The sequence below is a fragment of the Symphalangus syndactylus genome, chromosome 5 (genome assembly GCF_028878055.3).
Source record: "Symphalangus syndactylus isolate Jambi chromosome 5, NHGRI_mSymSyn1-v2.1_pri, whole genome shotgun sequence".
NCBI classification, from domain to species: Eukaryota; Metazoa; Chordata; class Mammalia; order Primates; family Hylobatidae; genus Symphalangus; species Symphalangus syndactylus.
This window is the reverse complement of record NC_072427.2, coordinates 31,555,554-31,572,359: the sequence shown is the minus strand read 5'-3', so window position 1 is coordinate 31,572,359 and position 16,806 is coordinate 31,555,554. Positions and strand designations below refer to the sequence as shown.

Genomic DNA, 16,806 nt, shown 5'->3' with positions numbered 1-16,806 from the left:
TGGGAGGCCGAGGCAGGTGGATCACCTGAGGTCAGGAGTTCAAGACCAGCCTGGCCAACATGGTGAAACCCCATCTCTACTGAAAATACAAAAATTAGCTGGGCATGGTGGCGAGCATCTATAATTCCAGCTACTTGGGAGCCTGAGGCAAGAGAATCACTTGAACCAGGGAGGCAGAGGTTGGAGCGAGCCAAGATTGCACCATTGCACTCCAGGCTGGTTGACAGAGCAAGACTCCACCTCAAAAAAAAAAAAAAAGGAAAAGCTGTCATGCTTTGTAAGATTTGCTTTTTTCACTTAGTTGTACCGTTCTAAGTATCATCTGTATTGCTGTGGGAGACTGAGACCCTTCATTTTGACTGGTGTGTACCACAATTCGCTCCCTTATAATCCTATTGGGCATTTCAGTAGCTTTCTGGTTTTTAATATCATGAATGGTACCACTGCAAACATTCTACTACACATCCCCCAAAGCAGGGGTACTTTTTGGAGTATATCTCTGAAATCAAACTGCTATGTCACAGGTATGCAAATATTCCATTTCAGGAGAAAATGTCCAACCATTTTCCAAAATAGTGGCTCCAGTTTACACTCCCACCAGCAACAGATGAGAGCCCCATTGCTCTGTAGCCTCACCCACACTTGATATGGTTACATTTTACCTTTTCTTTTTTTTTTTTTTTTTGTTTGAGACAGGATCTGGCTCTGTCACCCAGCCTGGAGTGCAGTGGTGTGATCTCTCCTCACAGCAACCTCTGCTTCCTGGGCTCAAGTAGTTCTCTGGCCTCAGCCTCCCAAGTAGCTGGGAACACAGGTATGTGCCACCACATCGGCTAATTTTTTATTTTTTATTTTTTGTAGAGACGGAGTCTCACTGTGTTGCCCAGGGTGGTCTTGAACTCCTGAGCTCAAGCAATCTGTCCGCCTTGGCCTCCCAAAGTGCTGGGATTACAGGCATGAACCACTGCACCCTGCCCCGCATTTTACATTTTTGATGGGGTGGGTGTGCTAGGATCATGCCTATAATCCTAGCACTTTGAGAGGCTGAAACAGGAAGATTGCTTGAGCCCAGGAGTTTGAGACCAGCCTGGGCAACATGGCAAAATCTCATCTATACTAAAAATGTAAAAATTGGCTGGGTGTGGTGACACGCACCTGTAATCCCAGCTACTTGGGAGGCTGAGGTGGGAGGATCACCTGTGCCAGGGAGGCAGAGGCTGCTGTGAGCCATGATCAAACCACTGCACTCCAGCCTGGGTGACACAATGAGACCCCATCTCAAACTAAAAAAAAAATTTATGAACAATTTGGTAGAAAATGGTATCCACTACACTTAAATACACTGATCTGTCCCCATGTAGGACAAATGTCTCACTGCCCCTTTAGCCTGTATGGGACTCACGGTGGCAGTTCCCTGCTCTATTTGTCACTATATCTCCAGTTCCTGGCACAAGTCCTGATTCATCGAGGATGTTCAGTAAGGTGGGACTCAGTGAGCAAACCAATCAGTGAGAACCTTGCCAGATCTTTAATTATTCATTAGGATCTTCAGCATGACCATTTCCCTGAAGGCTGGCAGAGCAATTCATCATCACCATCATCATCATCACCATCATTTGTTTTAGAGAGGCAGGAAAATGATGCGGATTCACCTAGAGGCCCTGCTAGGAGGCACAGGGCAAACCTGGCCTCAGCCCCTCACCCCCAGCCTCTGCCCTCTCCACAGCTCCCCACCACCTCCCTCCAGTCCCTGGGAGATGGCCCAGGACTCACTTCAACAGGACTCCTACGGGTCTCTGGTAATACTGGTGATAGGCGACCCAGGGCGGGATGAGGAACCGTTCTGGGTTGGGGCCCTCGGACTTAAAGAGAAGAGCCACATCTTCAGGGTCGATGACATAAACCGACTCCACGTTGCCGAGCTTCTCCCTGGGGGGGTGGGGGAGAGGGGCTGATGGAAGGATCCGAGGAGAGCTACGGATACAGGCTCAGCACAGCTGCCTCACAGTTCCACAACTTGCTGACTGTGGGACCTGAGTCACGGCCCTTAACCCCTCTGAGTCTCAGTTTCCTCTTCTGTAAAATGGAGACAAATACAGTACCTGTCTCACAGCATTGCTGAAGGACAAGATGACAGGAAGTATATGGATGTGACTTTTGTTAAACATTCTACAAGTGACAGCTTTATGATCACTGTTGCTGCTGTCCCACAGCACATCTCCAGGGCCAGCCCAAAGCCACCCCAGCGCCTTCCATGGACCAGCAAGTCCTCCGCTTCTCGCACATTCTTCCTGTGTCCACAACCAAAGCAGCCCCAGCTTCTCACCCGTCCACAGAGCTCAGAACTATGGCACACTTTCATGTCACTGCTAGAGTGACTCATAGCTTGCAGGGTAGGCCATATTCCAGGCTAAATCCCCATCAGACTCTACAACTGAAATTCTGGGAGTGGCTACCCTGCCCCTAAGAGTCAGAGGCCACCCAACAACACACTTTGTCTCTGTTAAAATAAAACTTCAGTAAAACATCAAGCCCCAGTATACAGGCAGGGGAGATGGGCTTGCAAATCACTTTGCAGACAGTCTCTATTAAATACAACTGGGTTTTTGTTGTTATTGTTGTTTTGAGACAGGGTCTCTGTTACTCAGGCTGGAGTGCAGTGGTGTGATCACGGCTCACTGCAGCCCTGACCTCCCAGGCTCAAGCGATCCTCTCACCTCAGCCCGTCCAAGTACCTGGGACTACAGGCACCACCATGCCTTGCTAATTTTTGTGTTTTTTGTAGATATGAGGTTTTGCCATGTTGCCCAAGCTGGTCTCAAACTCCTGGGCTCAAGAGATGCTCCCACCTCAGCCTCCCAAAATGCTGGGATGGCAGGTGTGAGTCACTGTGCCTAGCCAAATACTACTGTTATATACGACTGGTGTTCTTACATGAAGAGATGAGGACACAGATACACACAGAGGCAAGACCATGTCAACACACGGGGAGAAGATAGCCTCTAACTCCAAGAAGAGAGGCCTCAGAAGAAAGCAAGCAACTCAGCCAAAACCTTGATCTCTGACTTCTAGTTTCCAGAACTGCCAGAAAATTAATTCTGTTGTTTAAGCAAAAAATAAGAAATAAAAATACAACTACTAAAAAACAACAGAAAATTCCACTTCTTGCTTGCCTCTGCCTTTTGTCTAAGAAAATTAATTTAAGATATACTTTTAGGCAAAATATCATAAAAACATAGAGATACAAGCCAAGTGCGCTCACATGTGTGCGCGTTCTCTCTCTCTCTCTCCTCTCATAGTGCTGCTTTAACCACTAAGCCAGAAAGCCTGGGCCTACCTTGACGAGTTTCAGGCCTTCACCTGTTCTGTGGGTGCCCAGAAAATCCCCTCAGTGTTTTTCCAGCTACCACGTGTCTTTGCACTAACTAGCTCCATACCCCTAACCCAGTTCAGCCAAGCCCTTGAACTGCTATTATCATGATCAATTCCACTTCTGGGAATCTAGACCAAGGCAATGATCTGACATCAGCAACGATGCTTGATGGATGAGGATGTCCATTGCAGCCTCATGTCTAACAGCAAAAAAGTCAAGAGTAGGTTGTATGTTCACTTTAAAGAACTGGCGAAAAAAAAAATCCATACTGTGGACTACTATGCTGCCTTTTAAAATTATATTAGAGGCCGAGCACAGTGGCTCACACCTGTAATCCCAGTACTTTGGGAGGCTGAGGAGGGAGAGCGAGGATCACTTGAGCCCAGACATTCAAGGCTACAGTGAGCTATGACAGCACCACTGCACTCCACCCTGGGAGACACAGCAAGACCCTGTTTCAAAAAAATATATATTAATAAGATAGATCAAGAAAAAGGAAGAAGATATATATAATAAACGAAATGGGATCTTTCCCCAGAAAAGTCTGAGGACTACTGAACAGCACTTTCTCTTAAAATATAAAATAATTTTACATTAGAGGGAGAAAAAAGAAAGAAGTCCTTGATATATTGTTGTGAGACAACATAAGCAGCATATATAGTATATTCACATACTTCATGGTACTTAAATGTTAAATCAATTGGAATTGATTGTATCTGACTTCAATTTTTCATTTGTGTTTCTCTGTGTTTTCTAAATTGCTCTATATAAAACAAGAACAGCCTTTGTGTTAGGAAAAAAAACCCACAAAAGTTGTATTTTAAATTCCTCACATTTATTCACAAGTTTACTGTTTATTAGCTATAAGTTCAAGTATAATGACAGAGCTGGAAGTCAGACAATTCCAGTTACCGCCCTAGCTTTGCTCTCATGAGTTGTATGACATTGACAAGACCCTTCTTCTCATTGGGCCTCAGTTTCCCCATCTGTAAAGTGGTGAAATAATAACACCAACTACAGGGATATGTTGCAAGATTCAGATGGAAGTGACTCAGAAAACAGAAAGGTAATTAGGGTCTGGAGGCAGGGAACATAAGGCCAATTCACACTTGAGCTGTGACAGGAAATATCCTCTCCATAGGGCGTATGCTGTAAATGACTTTGTAACTTTACTTCATCCTCTCCATTTACATAAGGCATATCGAATTAACCAATGGAATGCTCTAAGGGGTATTTAAACTCCCAAAAATTCTGTTAACGGGGCCCTTGAGCTCCTATACTCAGGCCCCTCCCACACCATGGTGTGCATTTTCATGTTCAATAAATCCCTTCATCCCTTCCTTGCTTTGTTTGTGTGTTTTGTCGAATTCTTTGTTCAAGACGCCAAGAACCTGGACACCCTCCACCGGTAACATATATTTTGGCCAGCCAGCCAGGAGGAAGAGGTAAGCACAAAGTTTGGGATTCATTTTTCTCCCTTTCCTTTCTGCTCCATACAGGGGCTCTCCCTTTCTCTTTTCTGTTCCAACTTGGGACCCTTGCTGGGCCCCACCTAAACACAGAGACAACTGCAGGTTTCTGGCAGTGGCCAGTGAAACTAAGCGGTTTCCATGTGGAGAAGCAGCCTGACTGCCACCGCCCGGTTCGCTTAAGGAACCTGGATCTTTTTATGTTTTTCTTCTTTTTTTCGTCTCTTTTTATTTCAGTCTTTCAGCGGCTGTTTCCTAGTAGCTCCTTGGAAATTGAGGCTGGGGTCACTCCCCAGTACTGCCTGAAGGTCTAGGAATGAAAGGGAATAATTGCCCTGCCCCAAAGCGGGAAGGACTTTTTTAAAAAATCTTTTTTGCGTGTGGTTCCTGATCCCTACATGCGGTGCTGCTCAGAGCAAACTCGTACGTGTTTCTGGGGGCTTAAACCTTCTTTTCTTATGCTAAATTCTTCCCTTGTAGTACTCAACTAGCTAAGGACAAAAAAGCCCGCATGGCATCCAGTTCACATTACAGTTCATTGCTACTCTTATAAAGCTCATAGTATGCTCCGGAGGGGAAAACCTGCATGCGATGCCCACCTAAAGCCAGAGACGGATGGGACCCTAAGACTGGACCCCACAGGAGGATGCTCTGTGGGTCCTGCGGACCCCAGCCACTCCAAAGAGGATGCTCTTGGCAGAGGTTCTGAGGTCTAGCCCTCCTTAGAATTTTCTCTCCGCAGTTGCAATGTTGTTTGGCCCCAGCATTGTTTGGAATCTGAAGTTGACTGCTGAATTGGAAAGTGGAATAGAGTTGCATTTATCCAGGCTTTTGTGCTGCAGCTCTAAGCAGGGGGCCTGGTTAACATGTGACACCCTTCTTTGAAGTCTTGGGAGGTTTGGCCTTTAAAAATCAAACCGTCATGGAGACTGCTTTAGCCAAAATTTTGGTTCACAGCCTTCATTGGATTATCTATTGGGGCAAAAACTGGCAAGCTTGTATTGCTATCTCATGGCTAAGGTTCCAAGCTATTGAATCTTTGTTTATGTGTGTGTATACATGTCTAGATGTGTTTATTTGTATGTACACTTACTATTATATGTTGTGTCTACCAAATTGCCTTATAAGTAAAACAGCACTCATAAATTAAGTAAATAAGTCTAAGCAATTTTCAAGTTCATGTGACTTAAAGTATAACTTTACTAAACAAGCTAGCTTTAAAATTATTAGTGGAATAAAAATAGAAATGCCTTCAGTATTAGCAGTATACATTTTGTCTGAATTTTATGTTTGTCTTTGCTATTTTTTGTTTTTTTGTTTGTTTGTTTGTTTGTTTGTTTTTGAGACGAAGTCTCACTCTGTCACCCAGGCTGGAGTGCAGTGGTGCGATCTCAGCTCACTGCAACCTCTGCCTCCTGGGTTCAAGCAATTCTCCTGCCTCAGCCTCCTGAGTAGCTGGGACCACAGGCACGTGCCACCACGCCCAGCTAATTTTTAAATTTTTTAATAGAGGTGAGGGTTCACCATATTGGCCAGGCTGGTCTTGAACCCTTGACCTCATGATCTGCCTGCCTCAGACTCCCAAAGTGCTGGGATTACAGGCGTGAGCCACCACTAGATATTTTTAAATGTCAGTGAATTCAACCTGGGAGCTGCTTGGGGCAAGCCTGCCTCCCCTTCTATTCAAAGTCTCACTGAGATAAATGCATATCTGATTGGTTCCTTTGGAAAGGCTAATCAGAAACTCAAAAGAATGCAAACATTTGTCTCCCACCTGTGATCTGAAAGCCTCCAAGCCCACTCCTTGCCTTGAGTTGTCCCACCTTTCAGGACCAAACCAATGTTCATTTTACATATGTTAATTAGTTAAAAGTAATTTTAACTTGTTAAAAGTAAAAATTGAGTACAGCGAATGGGACAAATGCTTTAGGTAAACTTTTTGTGTAAATTAAAATCTTAAAGTTATTTTTGGCACTCATTTAATATCTGCGTCATTTCCAAGTAAGAAAGTGTTGTGATATGGGGAAATATGTTTCTAAAATTGTGGAATTGTTCTTATCTATAAATGCCTATATCTGATATTTCAGGATTTCTTGCTTTTTAGGGTTTCACTAAAATTTTACATTACTAAGGATAAGGTTTCTAGTTAACACGTAATTCTGTATACAAAATGTGCCTGAAAGAGTTATTAGTAAAAAAAGAAAAGAAAAGAATAATTTTGTCTGATTCAGCAGTTATCTAAAAGTTAGTTCAAATTACAGTTTTGAAAAGGTTATTTATGAAACAATGCAGTAAGGAACGATTAAGTAGGGGAGAAAGATGAGGAAAAGTTTAAATAATAAAATATTCTTTAAAACCTGATAAAGAGGCCGGGCGCGGTGGCTCACGCTTGTAATCCCAGCACTTTGGGAGGCCAAGGCAGGCGGATCACGAGGTCACAAGATCGAGACCACGGTGAAACCCCATCTCTACTAAAAATACAAAAAAAAATTAGCCGGGTGTGGTGGCAGGCGCCTGTAGTCCCAGCTACTCAGAGAGGCTGAGGCAGGAGAATGGCATGAACCCAGGAGGCGCAGCTTGCAGTGAGCCGAGATCGCACCACTGCACTCCAGCCTGGGTGACAGAGCGAGACTCCGTCTCAAAAAAAAAATAAAATAAAATAAAATAAAATAAAAAATAAAAACCTGATAAAGAATTGGAAATATTTGGCTAATTAACATTTTTATAGTTAAAGCTCTTAGTCTTGATTAAAGCAAGAAGTATTGTAAAAATGCATCAGCAGTTTGGCAACTCTTTTTTTAATATAGTTAAACATGGAGCTGGATTCAGTGTGGAGCCAAATTCCACATACATGCTTGTATTGCTTCATACTGTGTTTACTGTTTTGCATGGATAGTGCTGGAGTACTTATTGGTCATATGCCTAAAGTGAATTTGTTAATTGCACAGGATGTATGATAATATTAGTGAACTTAAGGATACTGAATTGTGTATCAGGAATAAAATGTTCATTATGTGGGTTTTTGGGGGCCCTGTGTAACACTGTAGCCTCTGGGGTAAATTGAATAGGAAAATTTAGGGTTGGTTTCCTGCTTATTTGTTTTTGCTTCTAGTTTTCATTGTTTGCTATTTGTTCTCCTCTGACTTTGCTTGTGTATGCATGTATATAAAAACCATGATTTTTCTTAGTTCCTAGTGGAAGGTTTTCATTTAGTTCTGTGTTCCTATGCATTTCTAGCAAGCCATCATTCATTCCATTTTTCTGGAATTCCTAAGCTACCTTTGTTAGGCCTGCAGGAATTAATGGAGCATACTAACTTTTTTATCCTTAAACTAACTTTTTGTATTTTAGGCTTCCTGGTACTTTAAGTGTGTTGAGTATACTCTCACAAATAGAATTTTAGTCATATTTTTCTCTCTCTGACTAGTTTCTCCAAAATTTGTAAACTATTTATGAATATTCTTAATTCACTGCAATGTGTTTGTTTGCATACAGTCAAGCAGGGTCCCTGGGGCCACTCAGGGAGAGAATGTCAGGCCTCTGAGCCCAAGCTAAGCCATCATATCCCCTGTGACCTGCACATATACATCCAGATGGCCTGAAGTAACTGAAGAATCACAAAAGAAGTGAAAATGGCCTGTTCCTGCCTTAACTGAGAACATTACCTTGTGAAATTCCTTCTCCTGGCTCATCCTGGCTCAAAAGCTCCCCCACTGAGCACCTTGTGACCCCCACCCCTGCCAGCCAAAAAACAACCCCCCCTTTGACTGTAATTTTCCATTACATACCCAAATCCTATAAAACAGCCCCACCCCTATCTCCCTTTGCTGACTCTTTTCGGATTCAGCCTGCCTGCACCCAGGTGATTAAAAAGCTTTATTGCTCACACAAAGCCTGTTTGGTGGTCTCTTCACATGGACACGTGTGAAATTTGGTGCCGTGACTCGGATTGAGGGACCTCCCTTGGGAGATCAATCCCCTGTCCTCCTGCTCTTTGCTCCATGAGAAAGATCCACCTATGACCTCGGGTCCTCAGAACAACCAGCCCAAGGAACATCTCACCAATGTTAAATCCGGTAAGTGGCCTCTTTTTACTCTCTTCTCCAACCTCTCTCACTATCTCTCAACCTCTTTCTCCTTTCAATCTTGGCACCATCTTTCAATCTCTCCCTTCTCTTAATTTCAGTTCCTTTCCTTTTCTGGCAGAGACAGAGGAGACGCATTTTATCCGTGAACCCAAAACTCCAGCACCAGTCACAGACTCAGGAAGACAGTCTTCCCTTGGTGTTTAATCACTGCGGGGATGCCTGCTTGATTATTCACCCACATTTCAGAGGTGTTTGATCACCACAGGGGCACCTGCCTTGATCCTTCACCCTTAGTGGCAGGCACCATTATTTTGGGGGGCAAGCACCCCCCTTCTCTCTGTGTCTCTACCCTCCCTTTTCTCTCCACTTTCCTGGGGGGCAGGCACCCCCCACACCTCTCCATGTCTCTACCCTCTCTTTTCTCTGGCTTGCCTCCTTCACTATGGGCAACTTCCACCCTCCATTCCTCTCTCTTCTCCCTTAGCCTGTATTCTCAAGAACTTAAAACCTCTTCAACTCACACCTGACCTAAAACCTAAACACCTTATTTTCTTGTGCAATGCCACTTAACCCCAATACAAACTTGACAATGGTTCCAAATAGCCAGAAAACAGCACTTTGGATTTCTCCATCCTACAAGATCTAGATAATTCTTGTCATAAAATGGGCAAATGGTCTGAGGTACCTGACATCCAGGCATTCTTTCGTCCCTCCCTAGTCTCTGTTCCCAGTGCAATTTGCCCCAAATCTTCTTTTCCCTCCCACCTGTCCCTTCAGTCCCAACCCCAAGTGTTGTTGAGTTTTTCCAATCTTACTTTTCTACCAACCCATCTGACCTCTCCCCTTATCCCCAGACTGCTCCTCAGGTCACTCCCTGGCCAGGCTGAATCAGGCTCCAATTCTTCCTCAGCTTCTGCTCCTCCACCCTATAATCCTTTTATCACCTCCTCTCCCCACACCCAGTCCAGCTTACAGTTTCGTTCCGCAGCTAGCCCTCCCCCATCTGCCCAATAATTTCCTCTTAAAAAGGTGGCTGGAGCTAAAGGCATAGTCAAGGTTAATGCTCCTTTTTCTTTATCCAACCTCTCCCAAATCAGTTAGTGTTTAGGCTGTTTTTCCTCAAACATAAAAACCCAGCCCAGTTCGTGACTCATTTGGCAGCAACCCCGAGACGCTTTACAGCCCTAAACCCTGAAGGGTCAGAAGGCTGTCTTATTCTCAATATGCATTTTATCACCCAGTCAGCCTCTGACATTAGCAAAAAGCTTCAAAAATTAGAATCTGGCCCTCAAACCTCGCAACAGGAATTAATCAACCTTGCCTTCAAGGTGTACAATAATAGAGAGGAGGCAGCCAGACAGCAACACATTTCTGAGTTACAATTACTTGCCTCTGCTGTGAGACAAAACCCAGCCACATCTCCAGCATACAAGAACTTCAAAACGCCTGAAATGCAGCAGCCAGGCATTCCTCCAGGACCGCCTGCCCCCAGGATCTTGCTTCAAGTGCTGGAAATCTGGCCACTGGGCCAAGTATTGCCCGCAGCCTGGGATTCCTCCTAAGCCATGTCCCATCTGTGCAGGACCCCACTGGAAATTGGACTGTCCAACTCACCCAGCAGCCACTCCCAGAGCCCCTGGAACTCTGGCCCAAGGCTATCTGACTGACTCCTTCCCAGATCTTCTCGGCTTAGCTGCTGAAGACTGATGCTGCCCAATCACCTCGGAAGCTTCCTGGATCATCACAGATGCTTTAGGTAACTCTTACAGTGGAGGGTAAGTCCATCCCCTTCTTAATCAATATGGAGGCTACCAACTCCACATTACCTTATTTTCAAGGGCCTGTTTCCTTTGCCTCCATAACTGATGTGGGTATTGACAGCCAGGCTTCTAAACCTCTTAAAACTTCCCAACTCTGGTGCCAACTTGGACAATATTCTTTTATGCACTCCTTTTTAGTTATCCCCACCTGCCCAGTTCCCTTATTAGGTCGAGACATTTTAACTAAATTATCTGCTTCCCTGACTATTCCTGGGCTACAGCCACACCTCACTGCCACCCTTTTCCCCAGTTTAAAGCCTCCTTCACATCCTCCCCTTGTATCTCCCCATCTTAATCCACATGTATGGGACACCTCTACTCCCTCCTTGGTGACTGATCATGCATCCCTTACCATCCCATTAAAACCTAATCATCCTTACCCTGTTCAATGCCAATATCCCATCCCACAGCATGCTTTAAAAAGATTAAAGCCTGTTACCACTTGCCTGTTATAGCATGGCCTTTTAAAGCCTATAATCTCTCCTTACAATTCCCCCATTTTACCTGTTCAAAAACCAGAGAGGTCTTACAGGTTAGTGTAGGATCTGTGCCTTATCAACCAAATTGTTTTGCCTATCCACCCCATGGTGCCAAACCCATATATGCTCCTATCCTCCATACCTCCCTCCACAACCCATTATTCTGTTCTGGATCTCAAACATGCTTTCTCTACTATTCCTTTGCACCCTTCAACCCAGCCTCTCTTCGCTTTCACTTGGACTGACCCTGACACCCATCAGGCTCAGCAAATTACCTGGGCTGTACTGCTGCAAGGCTTCACAGACAGGCCCCATTACTTCTGTGAAGCCCAAATTTCTTCCTCATCCATTACCTATCTCAACATAATTCTTCATGAAAACACACACGCTCTCCCTGCTGATCACGTCCAGCTAATCTCACAAACCCCAACCCCTTCTACAAAGCAACAACTCCTTTCCTTCCTAGGCATGGTTAGATACTCCACCTTTGGATACCTAGTTTTACCATCCTGACTAAACCATTATGTAACCTTAAAAATGCAAACTTAGCTGACCCCATAGATCCTAAATTCTTTCGCCACTCCTCTTTCTGTTCCTTAAAAACAGCCCTAGAAGCTGCTCCCACACTAGCTCTCTCTAACTCATCCAACCCTTTTTCATTACACACAGCCGAAGTGCAGGGCTGTGCGGTCGGAATTCTTACACAAGAGCCGGGACCGCGCCTGGCAGCCTTTCTGTCCAAACAACTTGACCTTACTGTTTTAGCCTAGCCCTCATGTCTATGCGTGGCAGCTATTGCTGCTTTAATACTTTTAGAGGCCCTCAAAATCACAAACTGTGCTCAACTCACTCTCTACAGTTCTCATAACTTCCAAAATCTATTTTCTTCCTCACACCTGATGCATATACATTCTGCCCCCCTCCACTACCTCTCAGCAAGCCGAACTCATTGCCTTAACTCGAGCCCTAACTCTTGCAAATGAATTACATGTCAATATTTATACTGACTCTAAATATGCCTTCCATATCCTGCACCACCATGCTGTTATATGGGCTGAAAGAGGTCTCCTCACTGCACAAGGGTCCTCCATCTTAATGCCTCTTTAATAAAAACTCTTCTCAAGGCCGCTTTACTTCCAAAGGAAGCTGGAGTCATTCACTGCAAGGGCCATCAAAAGGCATCAGATCCCATTGCTCTGGGCAATGCTTATGCTGATAAGGTAGCTAAAAATCCGCTAGCATTCCAACTTCTGTCCCTCATGGCCAGTTTTTCTCCTTCTCATCGGTCACTCCCACCTACTCCCCCACTAAAACTTCCACCTATCAATCTCTTCCCACACAAGGCAAATGGTTCTTAGACCAAGGAAAATATCTCCTTCCAGCCTCACAGGCCCATTCTATTCTGTCGTCATTTCATAACCTCTTCCATGTAGGTTACAAGCCACTAGCCCGCCTCTTAGAACCTCTCATTTCCTTTCCATCATGGAACTCTATCCACAAGGAAATCACTTCTCAGGGTTCCATCTGCTATTCTACTACTCCTCAGGACCCCTCCCTTCCCTACACATCAAGCTCAGGGATTTGCCTCTGCCCAGGACTGGCAAATTGACTTTACTCACGTGCCCCAAGTCAGGAAAATAAAATACCTCTTGGTCTAGGTAGACACTTTCACTGGATGGGTAGAGACCTTTCCCATAGGGTCTGAAAAGGCCACCACGATCATTTCTTCCCTTCTGTCAGACATAATTCCTCGGTTTGGCCTTCCTACCTCTATACGGTCTGATAACAGACCAGCCTTTACCAGTCAAATCACCCAAGCAGTTTCTCAGGCTCTTGGTATTCAGTGAAACCTTCATACCCCTTACCGTCCTCAATCTTCAGGAAAGGTAAAACAGACTAATGGTCTTTTAAAAACACACCTCACCAAACTTAGCCTCCAACCTAAAAAAAGGACTCTGTCAAGAATAGAGCCCAAAAACTCACCAACCAAACAAGTAATTACACTGAATCCCCTTGGGCACTCTCTAATTGGATGTCCTGGGTCCTCCCAATTCTTAGTCCTCTAATACCTGTTTTTCTCCTTCTCTTATTCGGACCTTGTGTCTTCCGTTTAGTTTTTCAATTCATACAAAACTGCATCCAGGCCATCACCAATCATTCTATATGACAAATGCTCCTTTTAACAACCCCACAATATCCCCCCTTACCACAAAATCTTCCTTCAGCTTAATCTCTCCCACTCCAGGTTCCCACACTGCCCCTAATCCTGCTTGAAGCAGCCCTGAGAAACATTGCCCATTATCTCTCCATACCACCCCCAAAATTTTTGCTGCCCCAACACTTCAACACTATTTTATGTTATTTTTCTTACTAATATAAGAAGACAGGAATGTCAGGCCTCTGAGCCCAAGCTAAGCCATCATATCCCCTGTGACCTGCAGGTATACATCCAGATGGCCTGAAGTAACTGAAGAATCACAAAAGAAGTGAAAATGGCCTGTTCCTGCCTTAACTGATGACATTACCTTGTGAAATTCCTTCTGGCTCATCCTGGCTCAAAAGCTCCCCCACTGAGCACCTTGTGTCCCCCGCCCCTGCCCGCCAAAGAACAACCCCTTTGACTGTAATTTTCCACGACCTACCCAAATCCTATAGAACGGCCCCATTATAGATCATGCCATTGCACTCCAGCCTGGGCAACAAGAGTGAAACTTTGTCTCAAAAAAAACAAATTCGCCATTATAACATGCAATTAAGACTACTAGAAACAGTTTTACATGCAAGGTGTATAAGAACAGTAGAAAGTGTTGGGTTTTTTTGTGTGTGTGGAAGGTTATAAAAGGTTTTTGCTTCTTTAAAATTTCTGAGTCATCATTTTGGCAAAATAAATAGTTTATGGTAATCTGGAATTCCAAAATCAAACTTCAGTTTCCAAATTGTCTTTCCTAATGCCTGGCTTTCTAGATGAATCAGAGGGCCCCTGAAAACATCCAGAAAAGAGGTAAACAGGATTATTTGACATGTTTAGGTACATGGGATTGCCAAAATGATGTTCAATCTTCTTTAGGTTATATTTTTGTGAATAATATATTCCAAAATTATATGGGATTTCTAAAATTCTAATGTCTAAGTATGTGTTACCAATCACAATTATAATTATGTTAAGTTATTGTAAACCACAAAATGACCAAATTTTCTTGTATAAAGCTACTAACCCACATAAAATAACAACAAAAAAATTAATTACATATCAAGAAAAGACTTTTGTGTTAAACCAGCTAATACTGAAATTGTTTTAAAATAGTTTATAACCTGTCGCTTTGCAGATGCCGTCACTGCCACCAGGAGCCCTGTACTATCAGCCATGGTCAACCCCACCGTGTTCTTTGACATCGCTGTCACAGCAAGCCCTTGGGCCACGTCTCCTTCGAGCTGCTTGCAGACAAGATTCCAAAAACAGCAGAAAACTTTCATGCTCTGAGCACTGGAGAGAAAGGATTTGGTTATAAGGGTTCCTGCTCTCACAGAATTATTCCAGGGTTTACGTGTCAGGGTGGTGACTTCATATGCCATAATGGCAATGGTGGCAAGTCTATCTACAGGGAGAAATTTGATGATGAGAACTTCATCCTAAAGCATACAGGTCCTGGCATCTTGTCCATGGCAAATGCTGGATCCAATACAAACGGTTCCCAGTTTTTCATCTGCACTGCCAAGACTGAGTGGTTGGATGGCAAGCATGTGGTCTTTGGCAAGGTGAAAGAAGGCATGAATATTGTGGAGGCCATGGATCGCTTTGGGTCCAGGAATGGCAAGACCAGGAAGAAGATCACCATTGCTGACTATGGACAACTCTAATAAGTTTGACTTGTGTTTTATCTTAACTGCCAGACCATTCCTTCTGTAGCTCAGGACAGCACCCTCCACCCCATTTGCTTGCAGTATCCTAGAATCTTTGTGCTCTCGCTGCAGTTCCCTTCCATGCCTAGCTGGACTGCAAAGTTGAGTTAAAGTTTATGATTATGAAATAAAAACTAAATAACAACAACAAAAAGTTATTTATAACCAATGCTTGATCCCATATTCCTGGGAAAACAAAGCTTCAGGTACATTTGGTCATCTGGTCAGCCATTTAAACATTTTATAAAGGGATTTCATTCCATTGTTATTTTCCATGCATGTTTTCTGGTTGTAGAAAAGCTTTCCCATGCAAGAGGGCTGATGTTATAACAGTAGATTATTATGCTACAGTGTATTTTCACCAGATTAAAAAAAAAAAAAGCTTTTTATGGTTTGAATCTGCTGGAAACATCAGAGAAAGACTGTCCTTGCCATCTACACTATAACCAAACTTCAGGACCTTGAACTTTGGGTTCATAATCTCACAGCTGAGAAGGGTCCCTCCATGCTCTTGGAGCTGTGCACCCACTGGAACGCTTAAGGTAAAACTAACCATGGAAATTTCTCCCCAGAAGAAGATGGCATCATTGACGTGAACAGCTTTTCCCAAGTTCACAGATGAAGACTTCTACTATCATGAAACTCTTATCTTTGAATATTTTTTCTTGCTTATGCCTTCTATGAATAATAGAAGTGGAAAAGGGTCTGTTATGTGCACTTATGGGGAACATTTTTATTTGTGAAGGAGTTTGCAGCCAGCCTCATACGTGGATAAAGGCCCAATGTATGTAAGAAACTTTAATGGTAGATGAGTTAGCTCATAATCAGTCAAAACCAAAAAATTGATTCACTCCACATAACTCACATCGTGGGTTAAAGAGAACATTGCTAGAAGTCCTTCACTCTTCTAAAAGGGCATCATTTGTTAGGTCCTTTTTCCATGGTTTAAAGTAAAAGAAGCAATGATTAGAAATGTATCCCTCATGATAGGTTCTATAGCAAATTCTACTGTAAAGGCTACAGACTCTAAATTCTCTTGTGAAAGTTATAATAGAATTGGCTAAACAGAGAAGTATCTGTGCAGCGGCTGGCACTTGTGGCCTATACAGAAATACATCAAATGAAGATTATAGAAATTCAGTGGTAGTAGATTGATGAACAAATTGATTAGTCAAGTCTCGCTCTGTCACCCAGGCTGAAGTGCAGTGGCGTGATCTCGGCTCACTGCAACCTCCGACTCCCAGGTTCAAGCAATTCTCCTGCCTCGGCCTCTCAAGTAGCTGGGATTACAGGTGCACATGACCACACCCAGCCAATTTTTGTATTTTAGTAGAGACGGGGTTTCACCATGTTGGCCAAGCTCGTCTTGAACTCCTGACCTCAAGTGAGCCACCTCACCTGGCCGTGAGTAAACTCTGTGTCTAGCTCATTCTTTGATCCATTTGATTTTAGAAGGTTTGGTTTATGGGAACCTTGAGTAAGGAGTATACTCCCAAATTCTTGGTATTATCCTCCCAATAGCCATAATAATGGTCTCCCTGATGCGCTGTATGCTCTCAAAGGTTTTAAATGCTTGCATGAGCCATCTCTAGAATGTCATATGGTCTCTCTTCAACTGGAATAACAGGAGCTCAAAGAAATATGCAACCATGAGGACACCATAACCTCTAAATGACA

General features: G+C 43.7%; 1 protein-coding gene and 1 pseudogene across 2 annotated transcripts in view; one reads left to right on the top strand and one right to left on the bottom strand.

Moving 5' to 3' along the window:
* The window catches only part of CYP11A1 (cytochrome P450 family 11 subfamily A member 1), a 75,274-nt gene that overhangs the window by 8,663 nt on the left and 49,805 nt on the right, over window positions 1-16,806 (bottom strand). For both annotated transcript variants that reach the window (XM_055277804.2, XM_055277803.2), the window contains exon 2: window positions 1,774-1,929. Coding sequence is in view for 1 of the 2 variants with exons in the window: in XM_055277803.2 (XP_055133778.1) it covers window positions 1,774-1,929 (156 nt within the window). In the remaining variant the exon portion in view is untranslated. The remainder of the gene's footprint in view (window positions 1-1,773; window positions 1,930-16,806) is intronic.
* Window positions 14,579-15,164, top strand: LOC129482270 (peptidyl-prolyl cis-trans isomerase A-like; annotated as a pseudogene).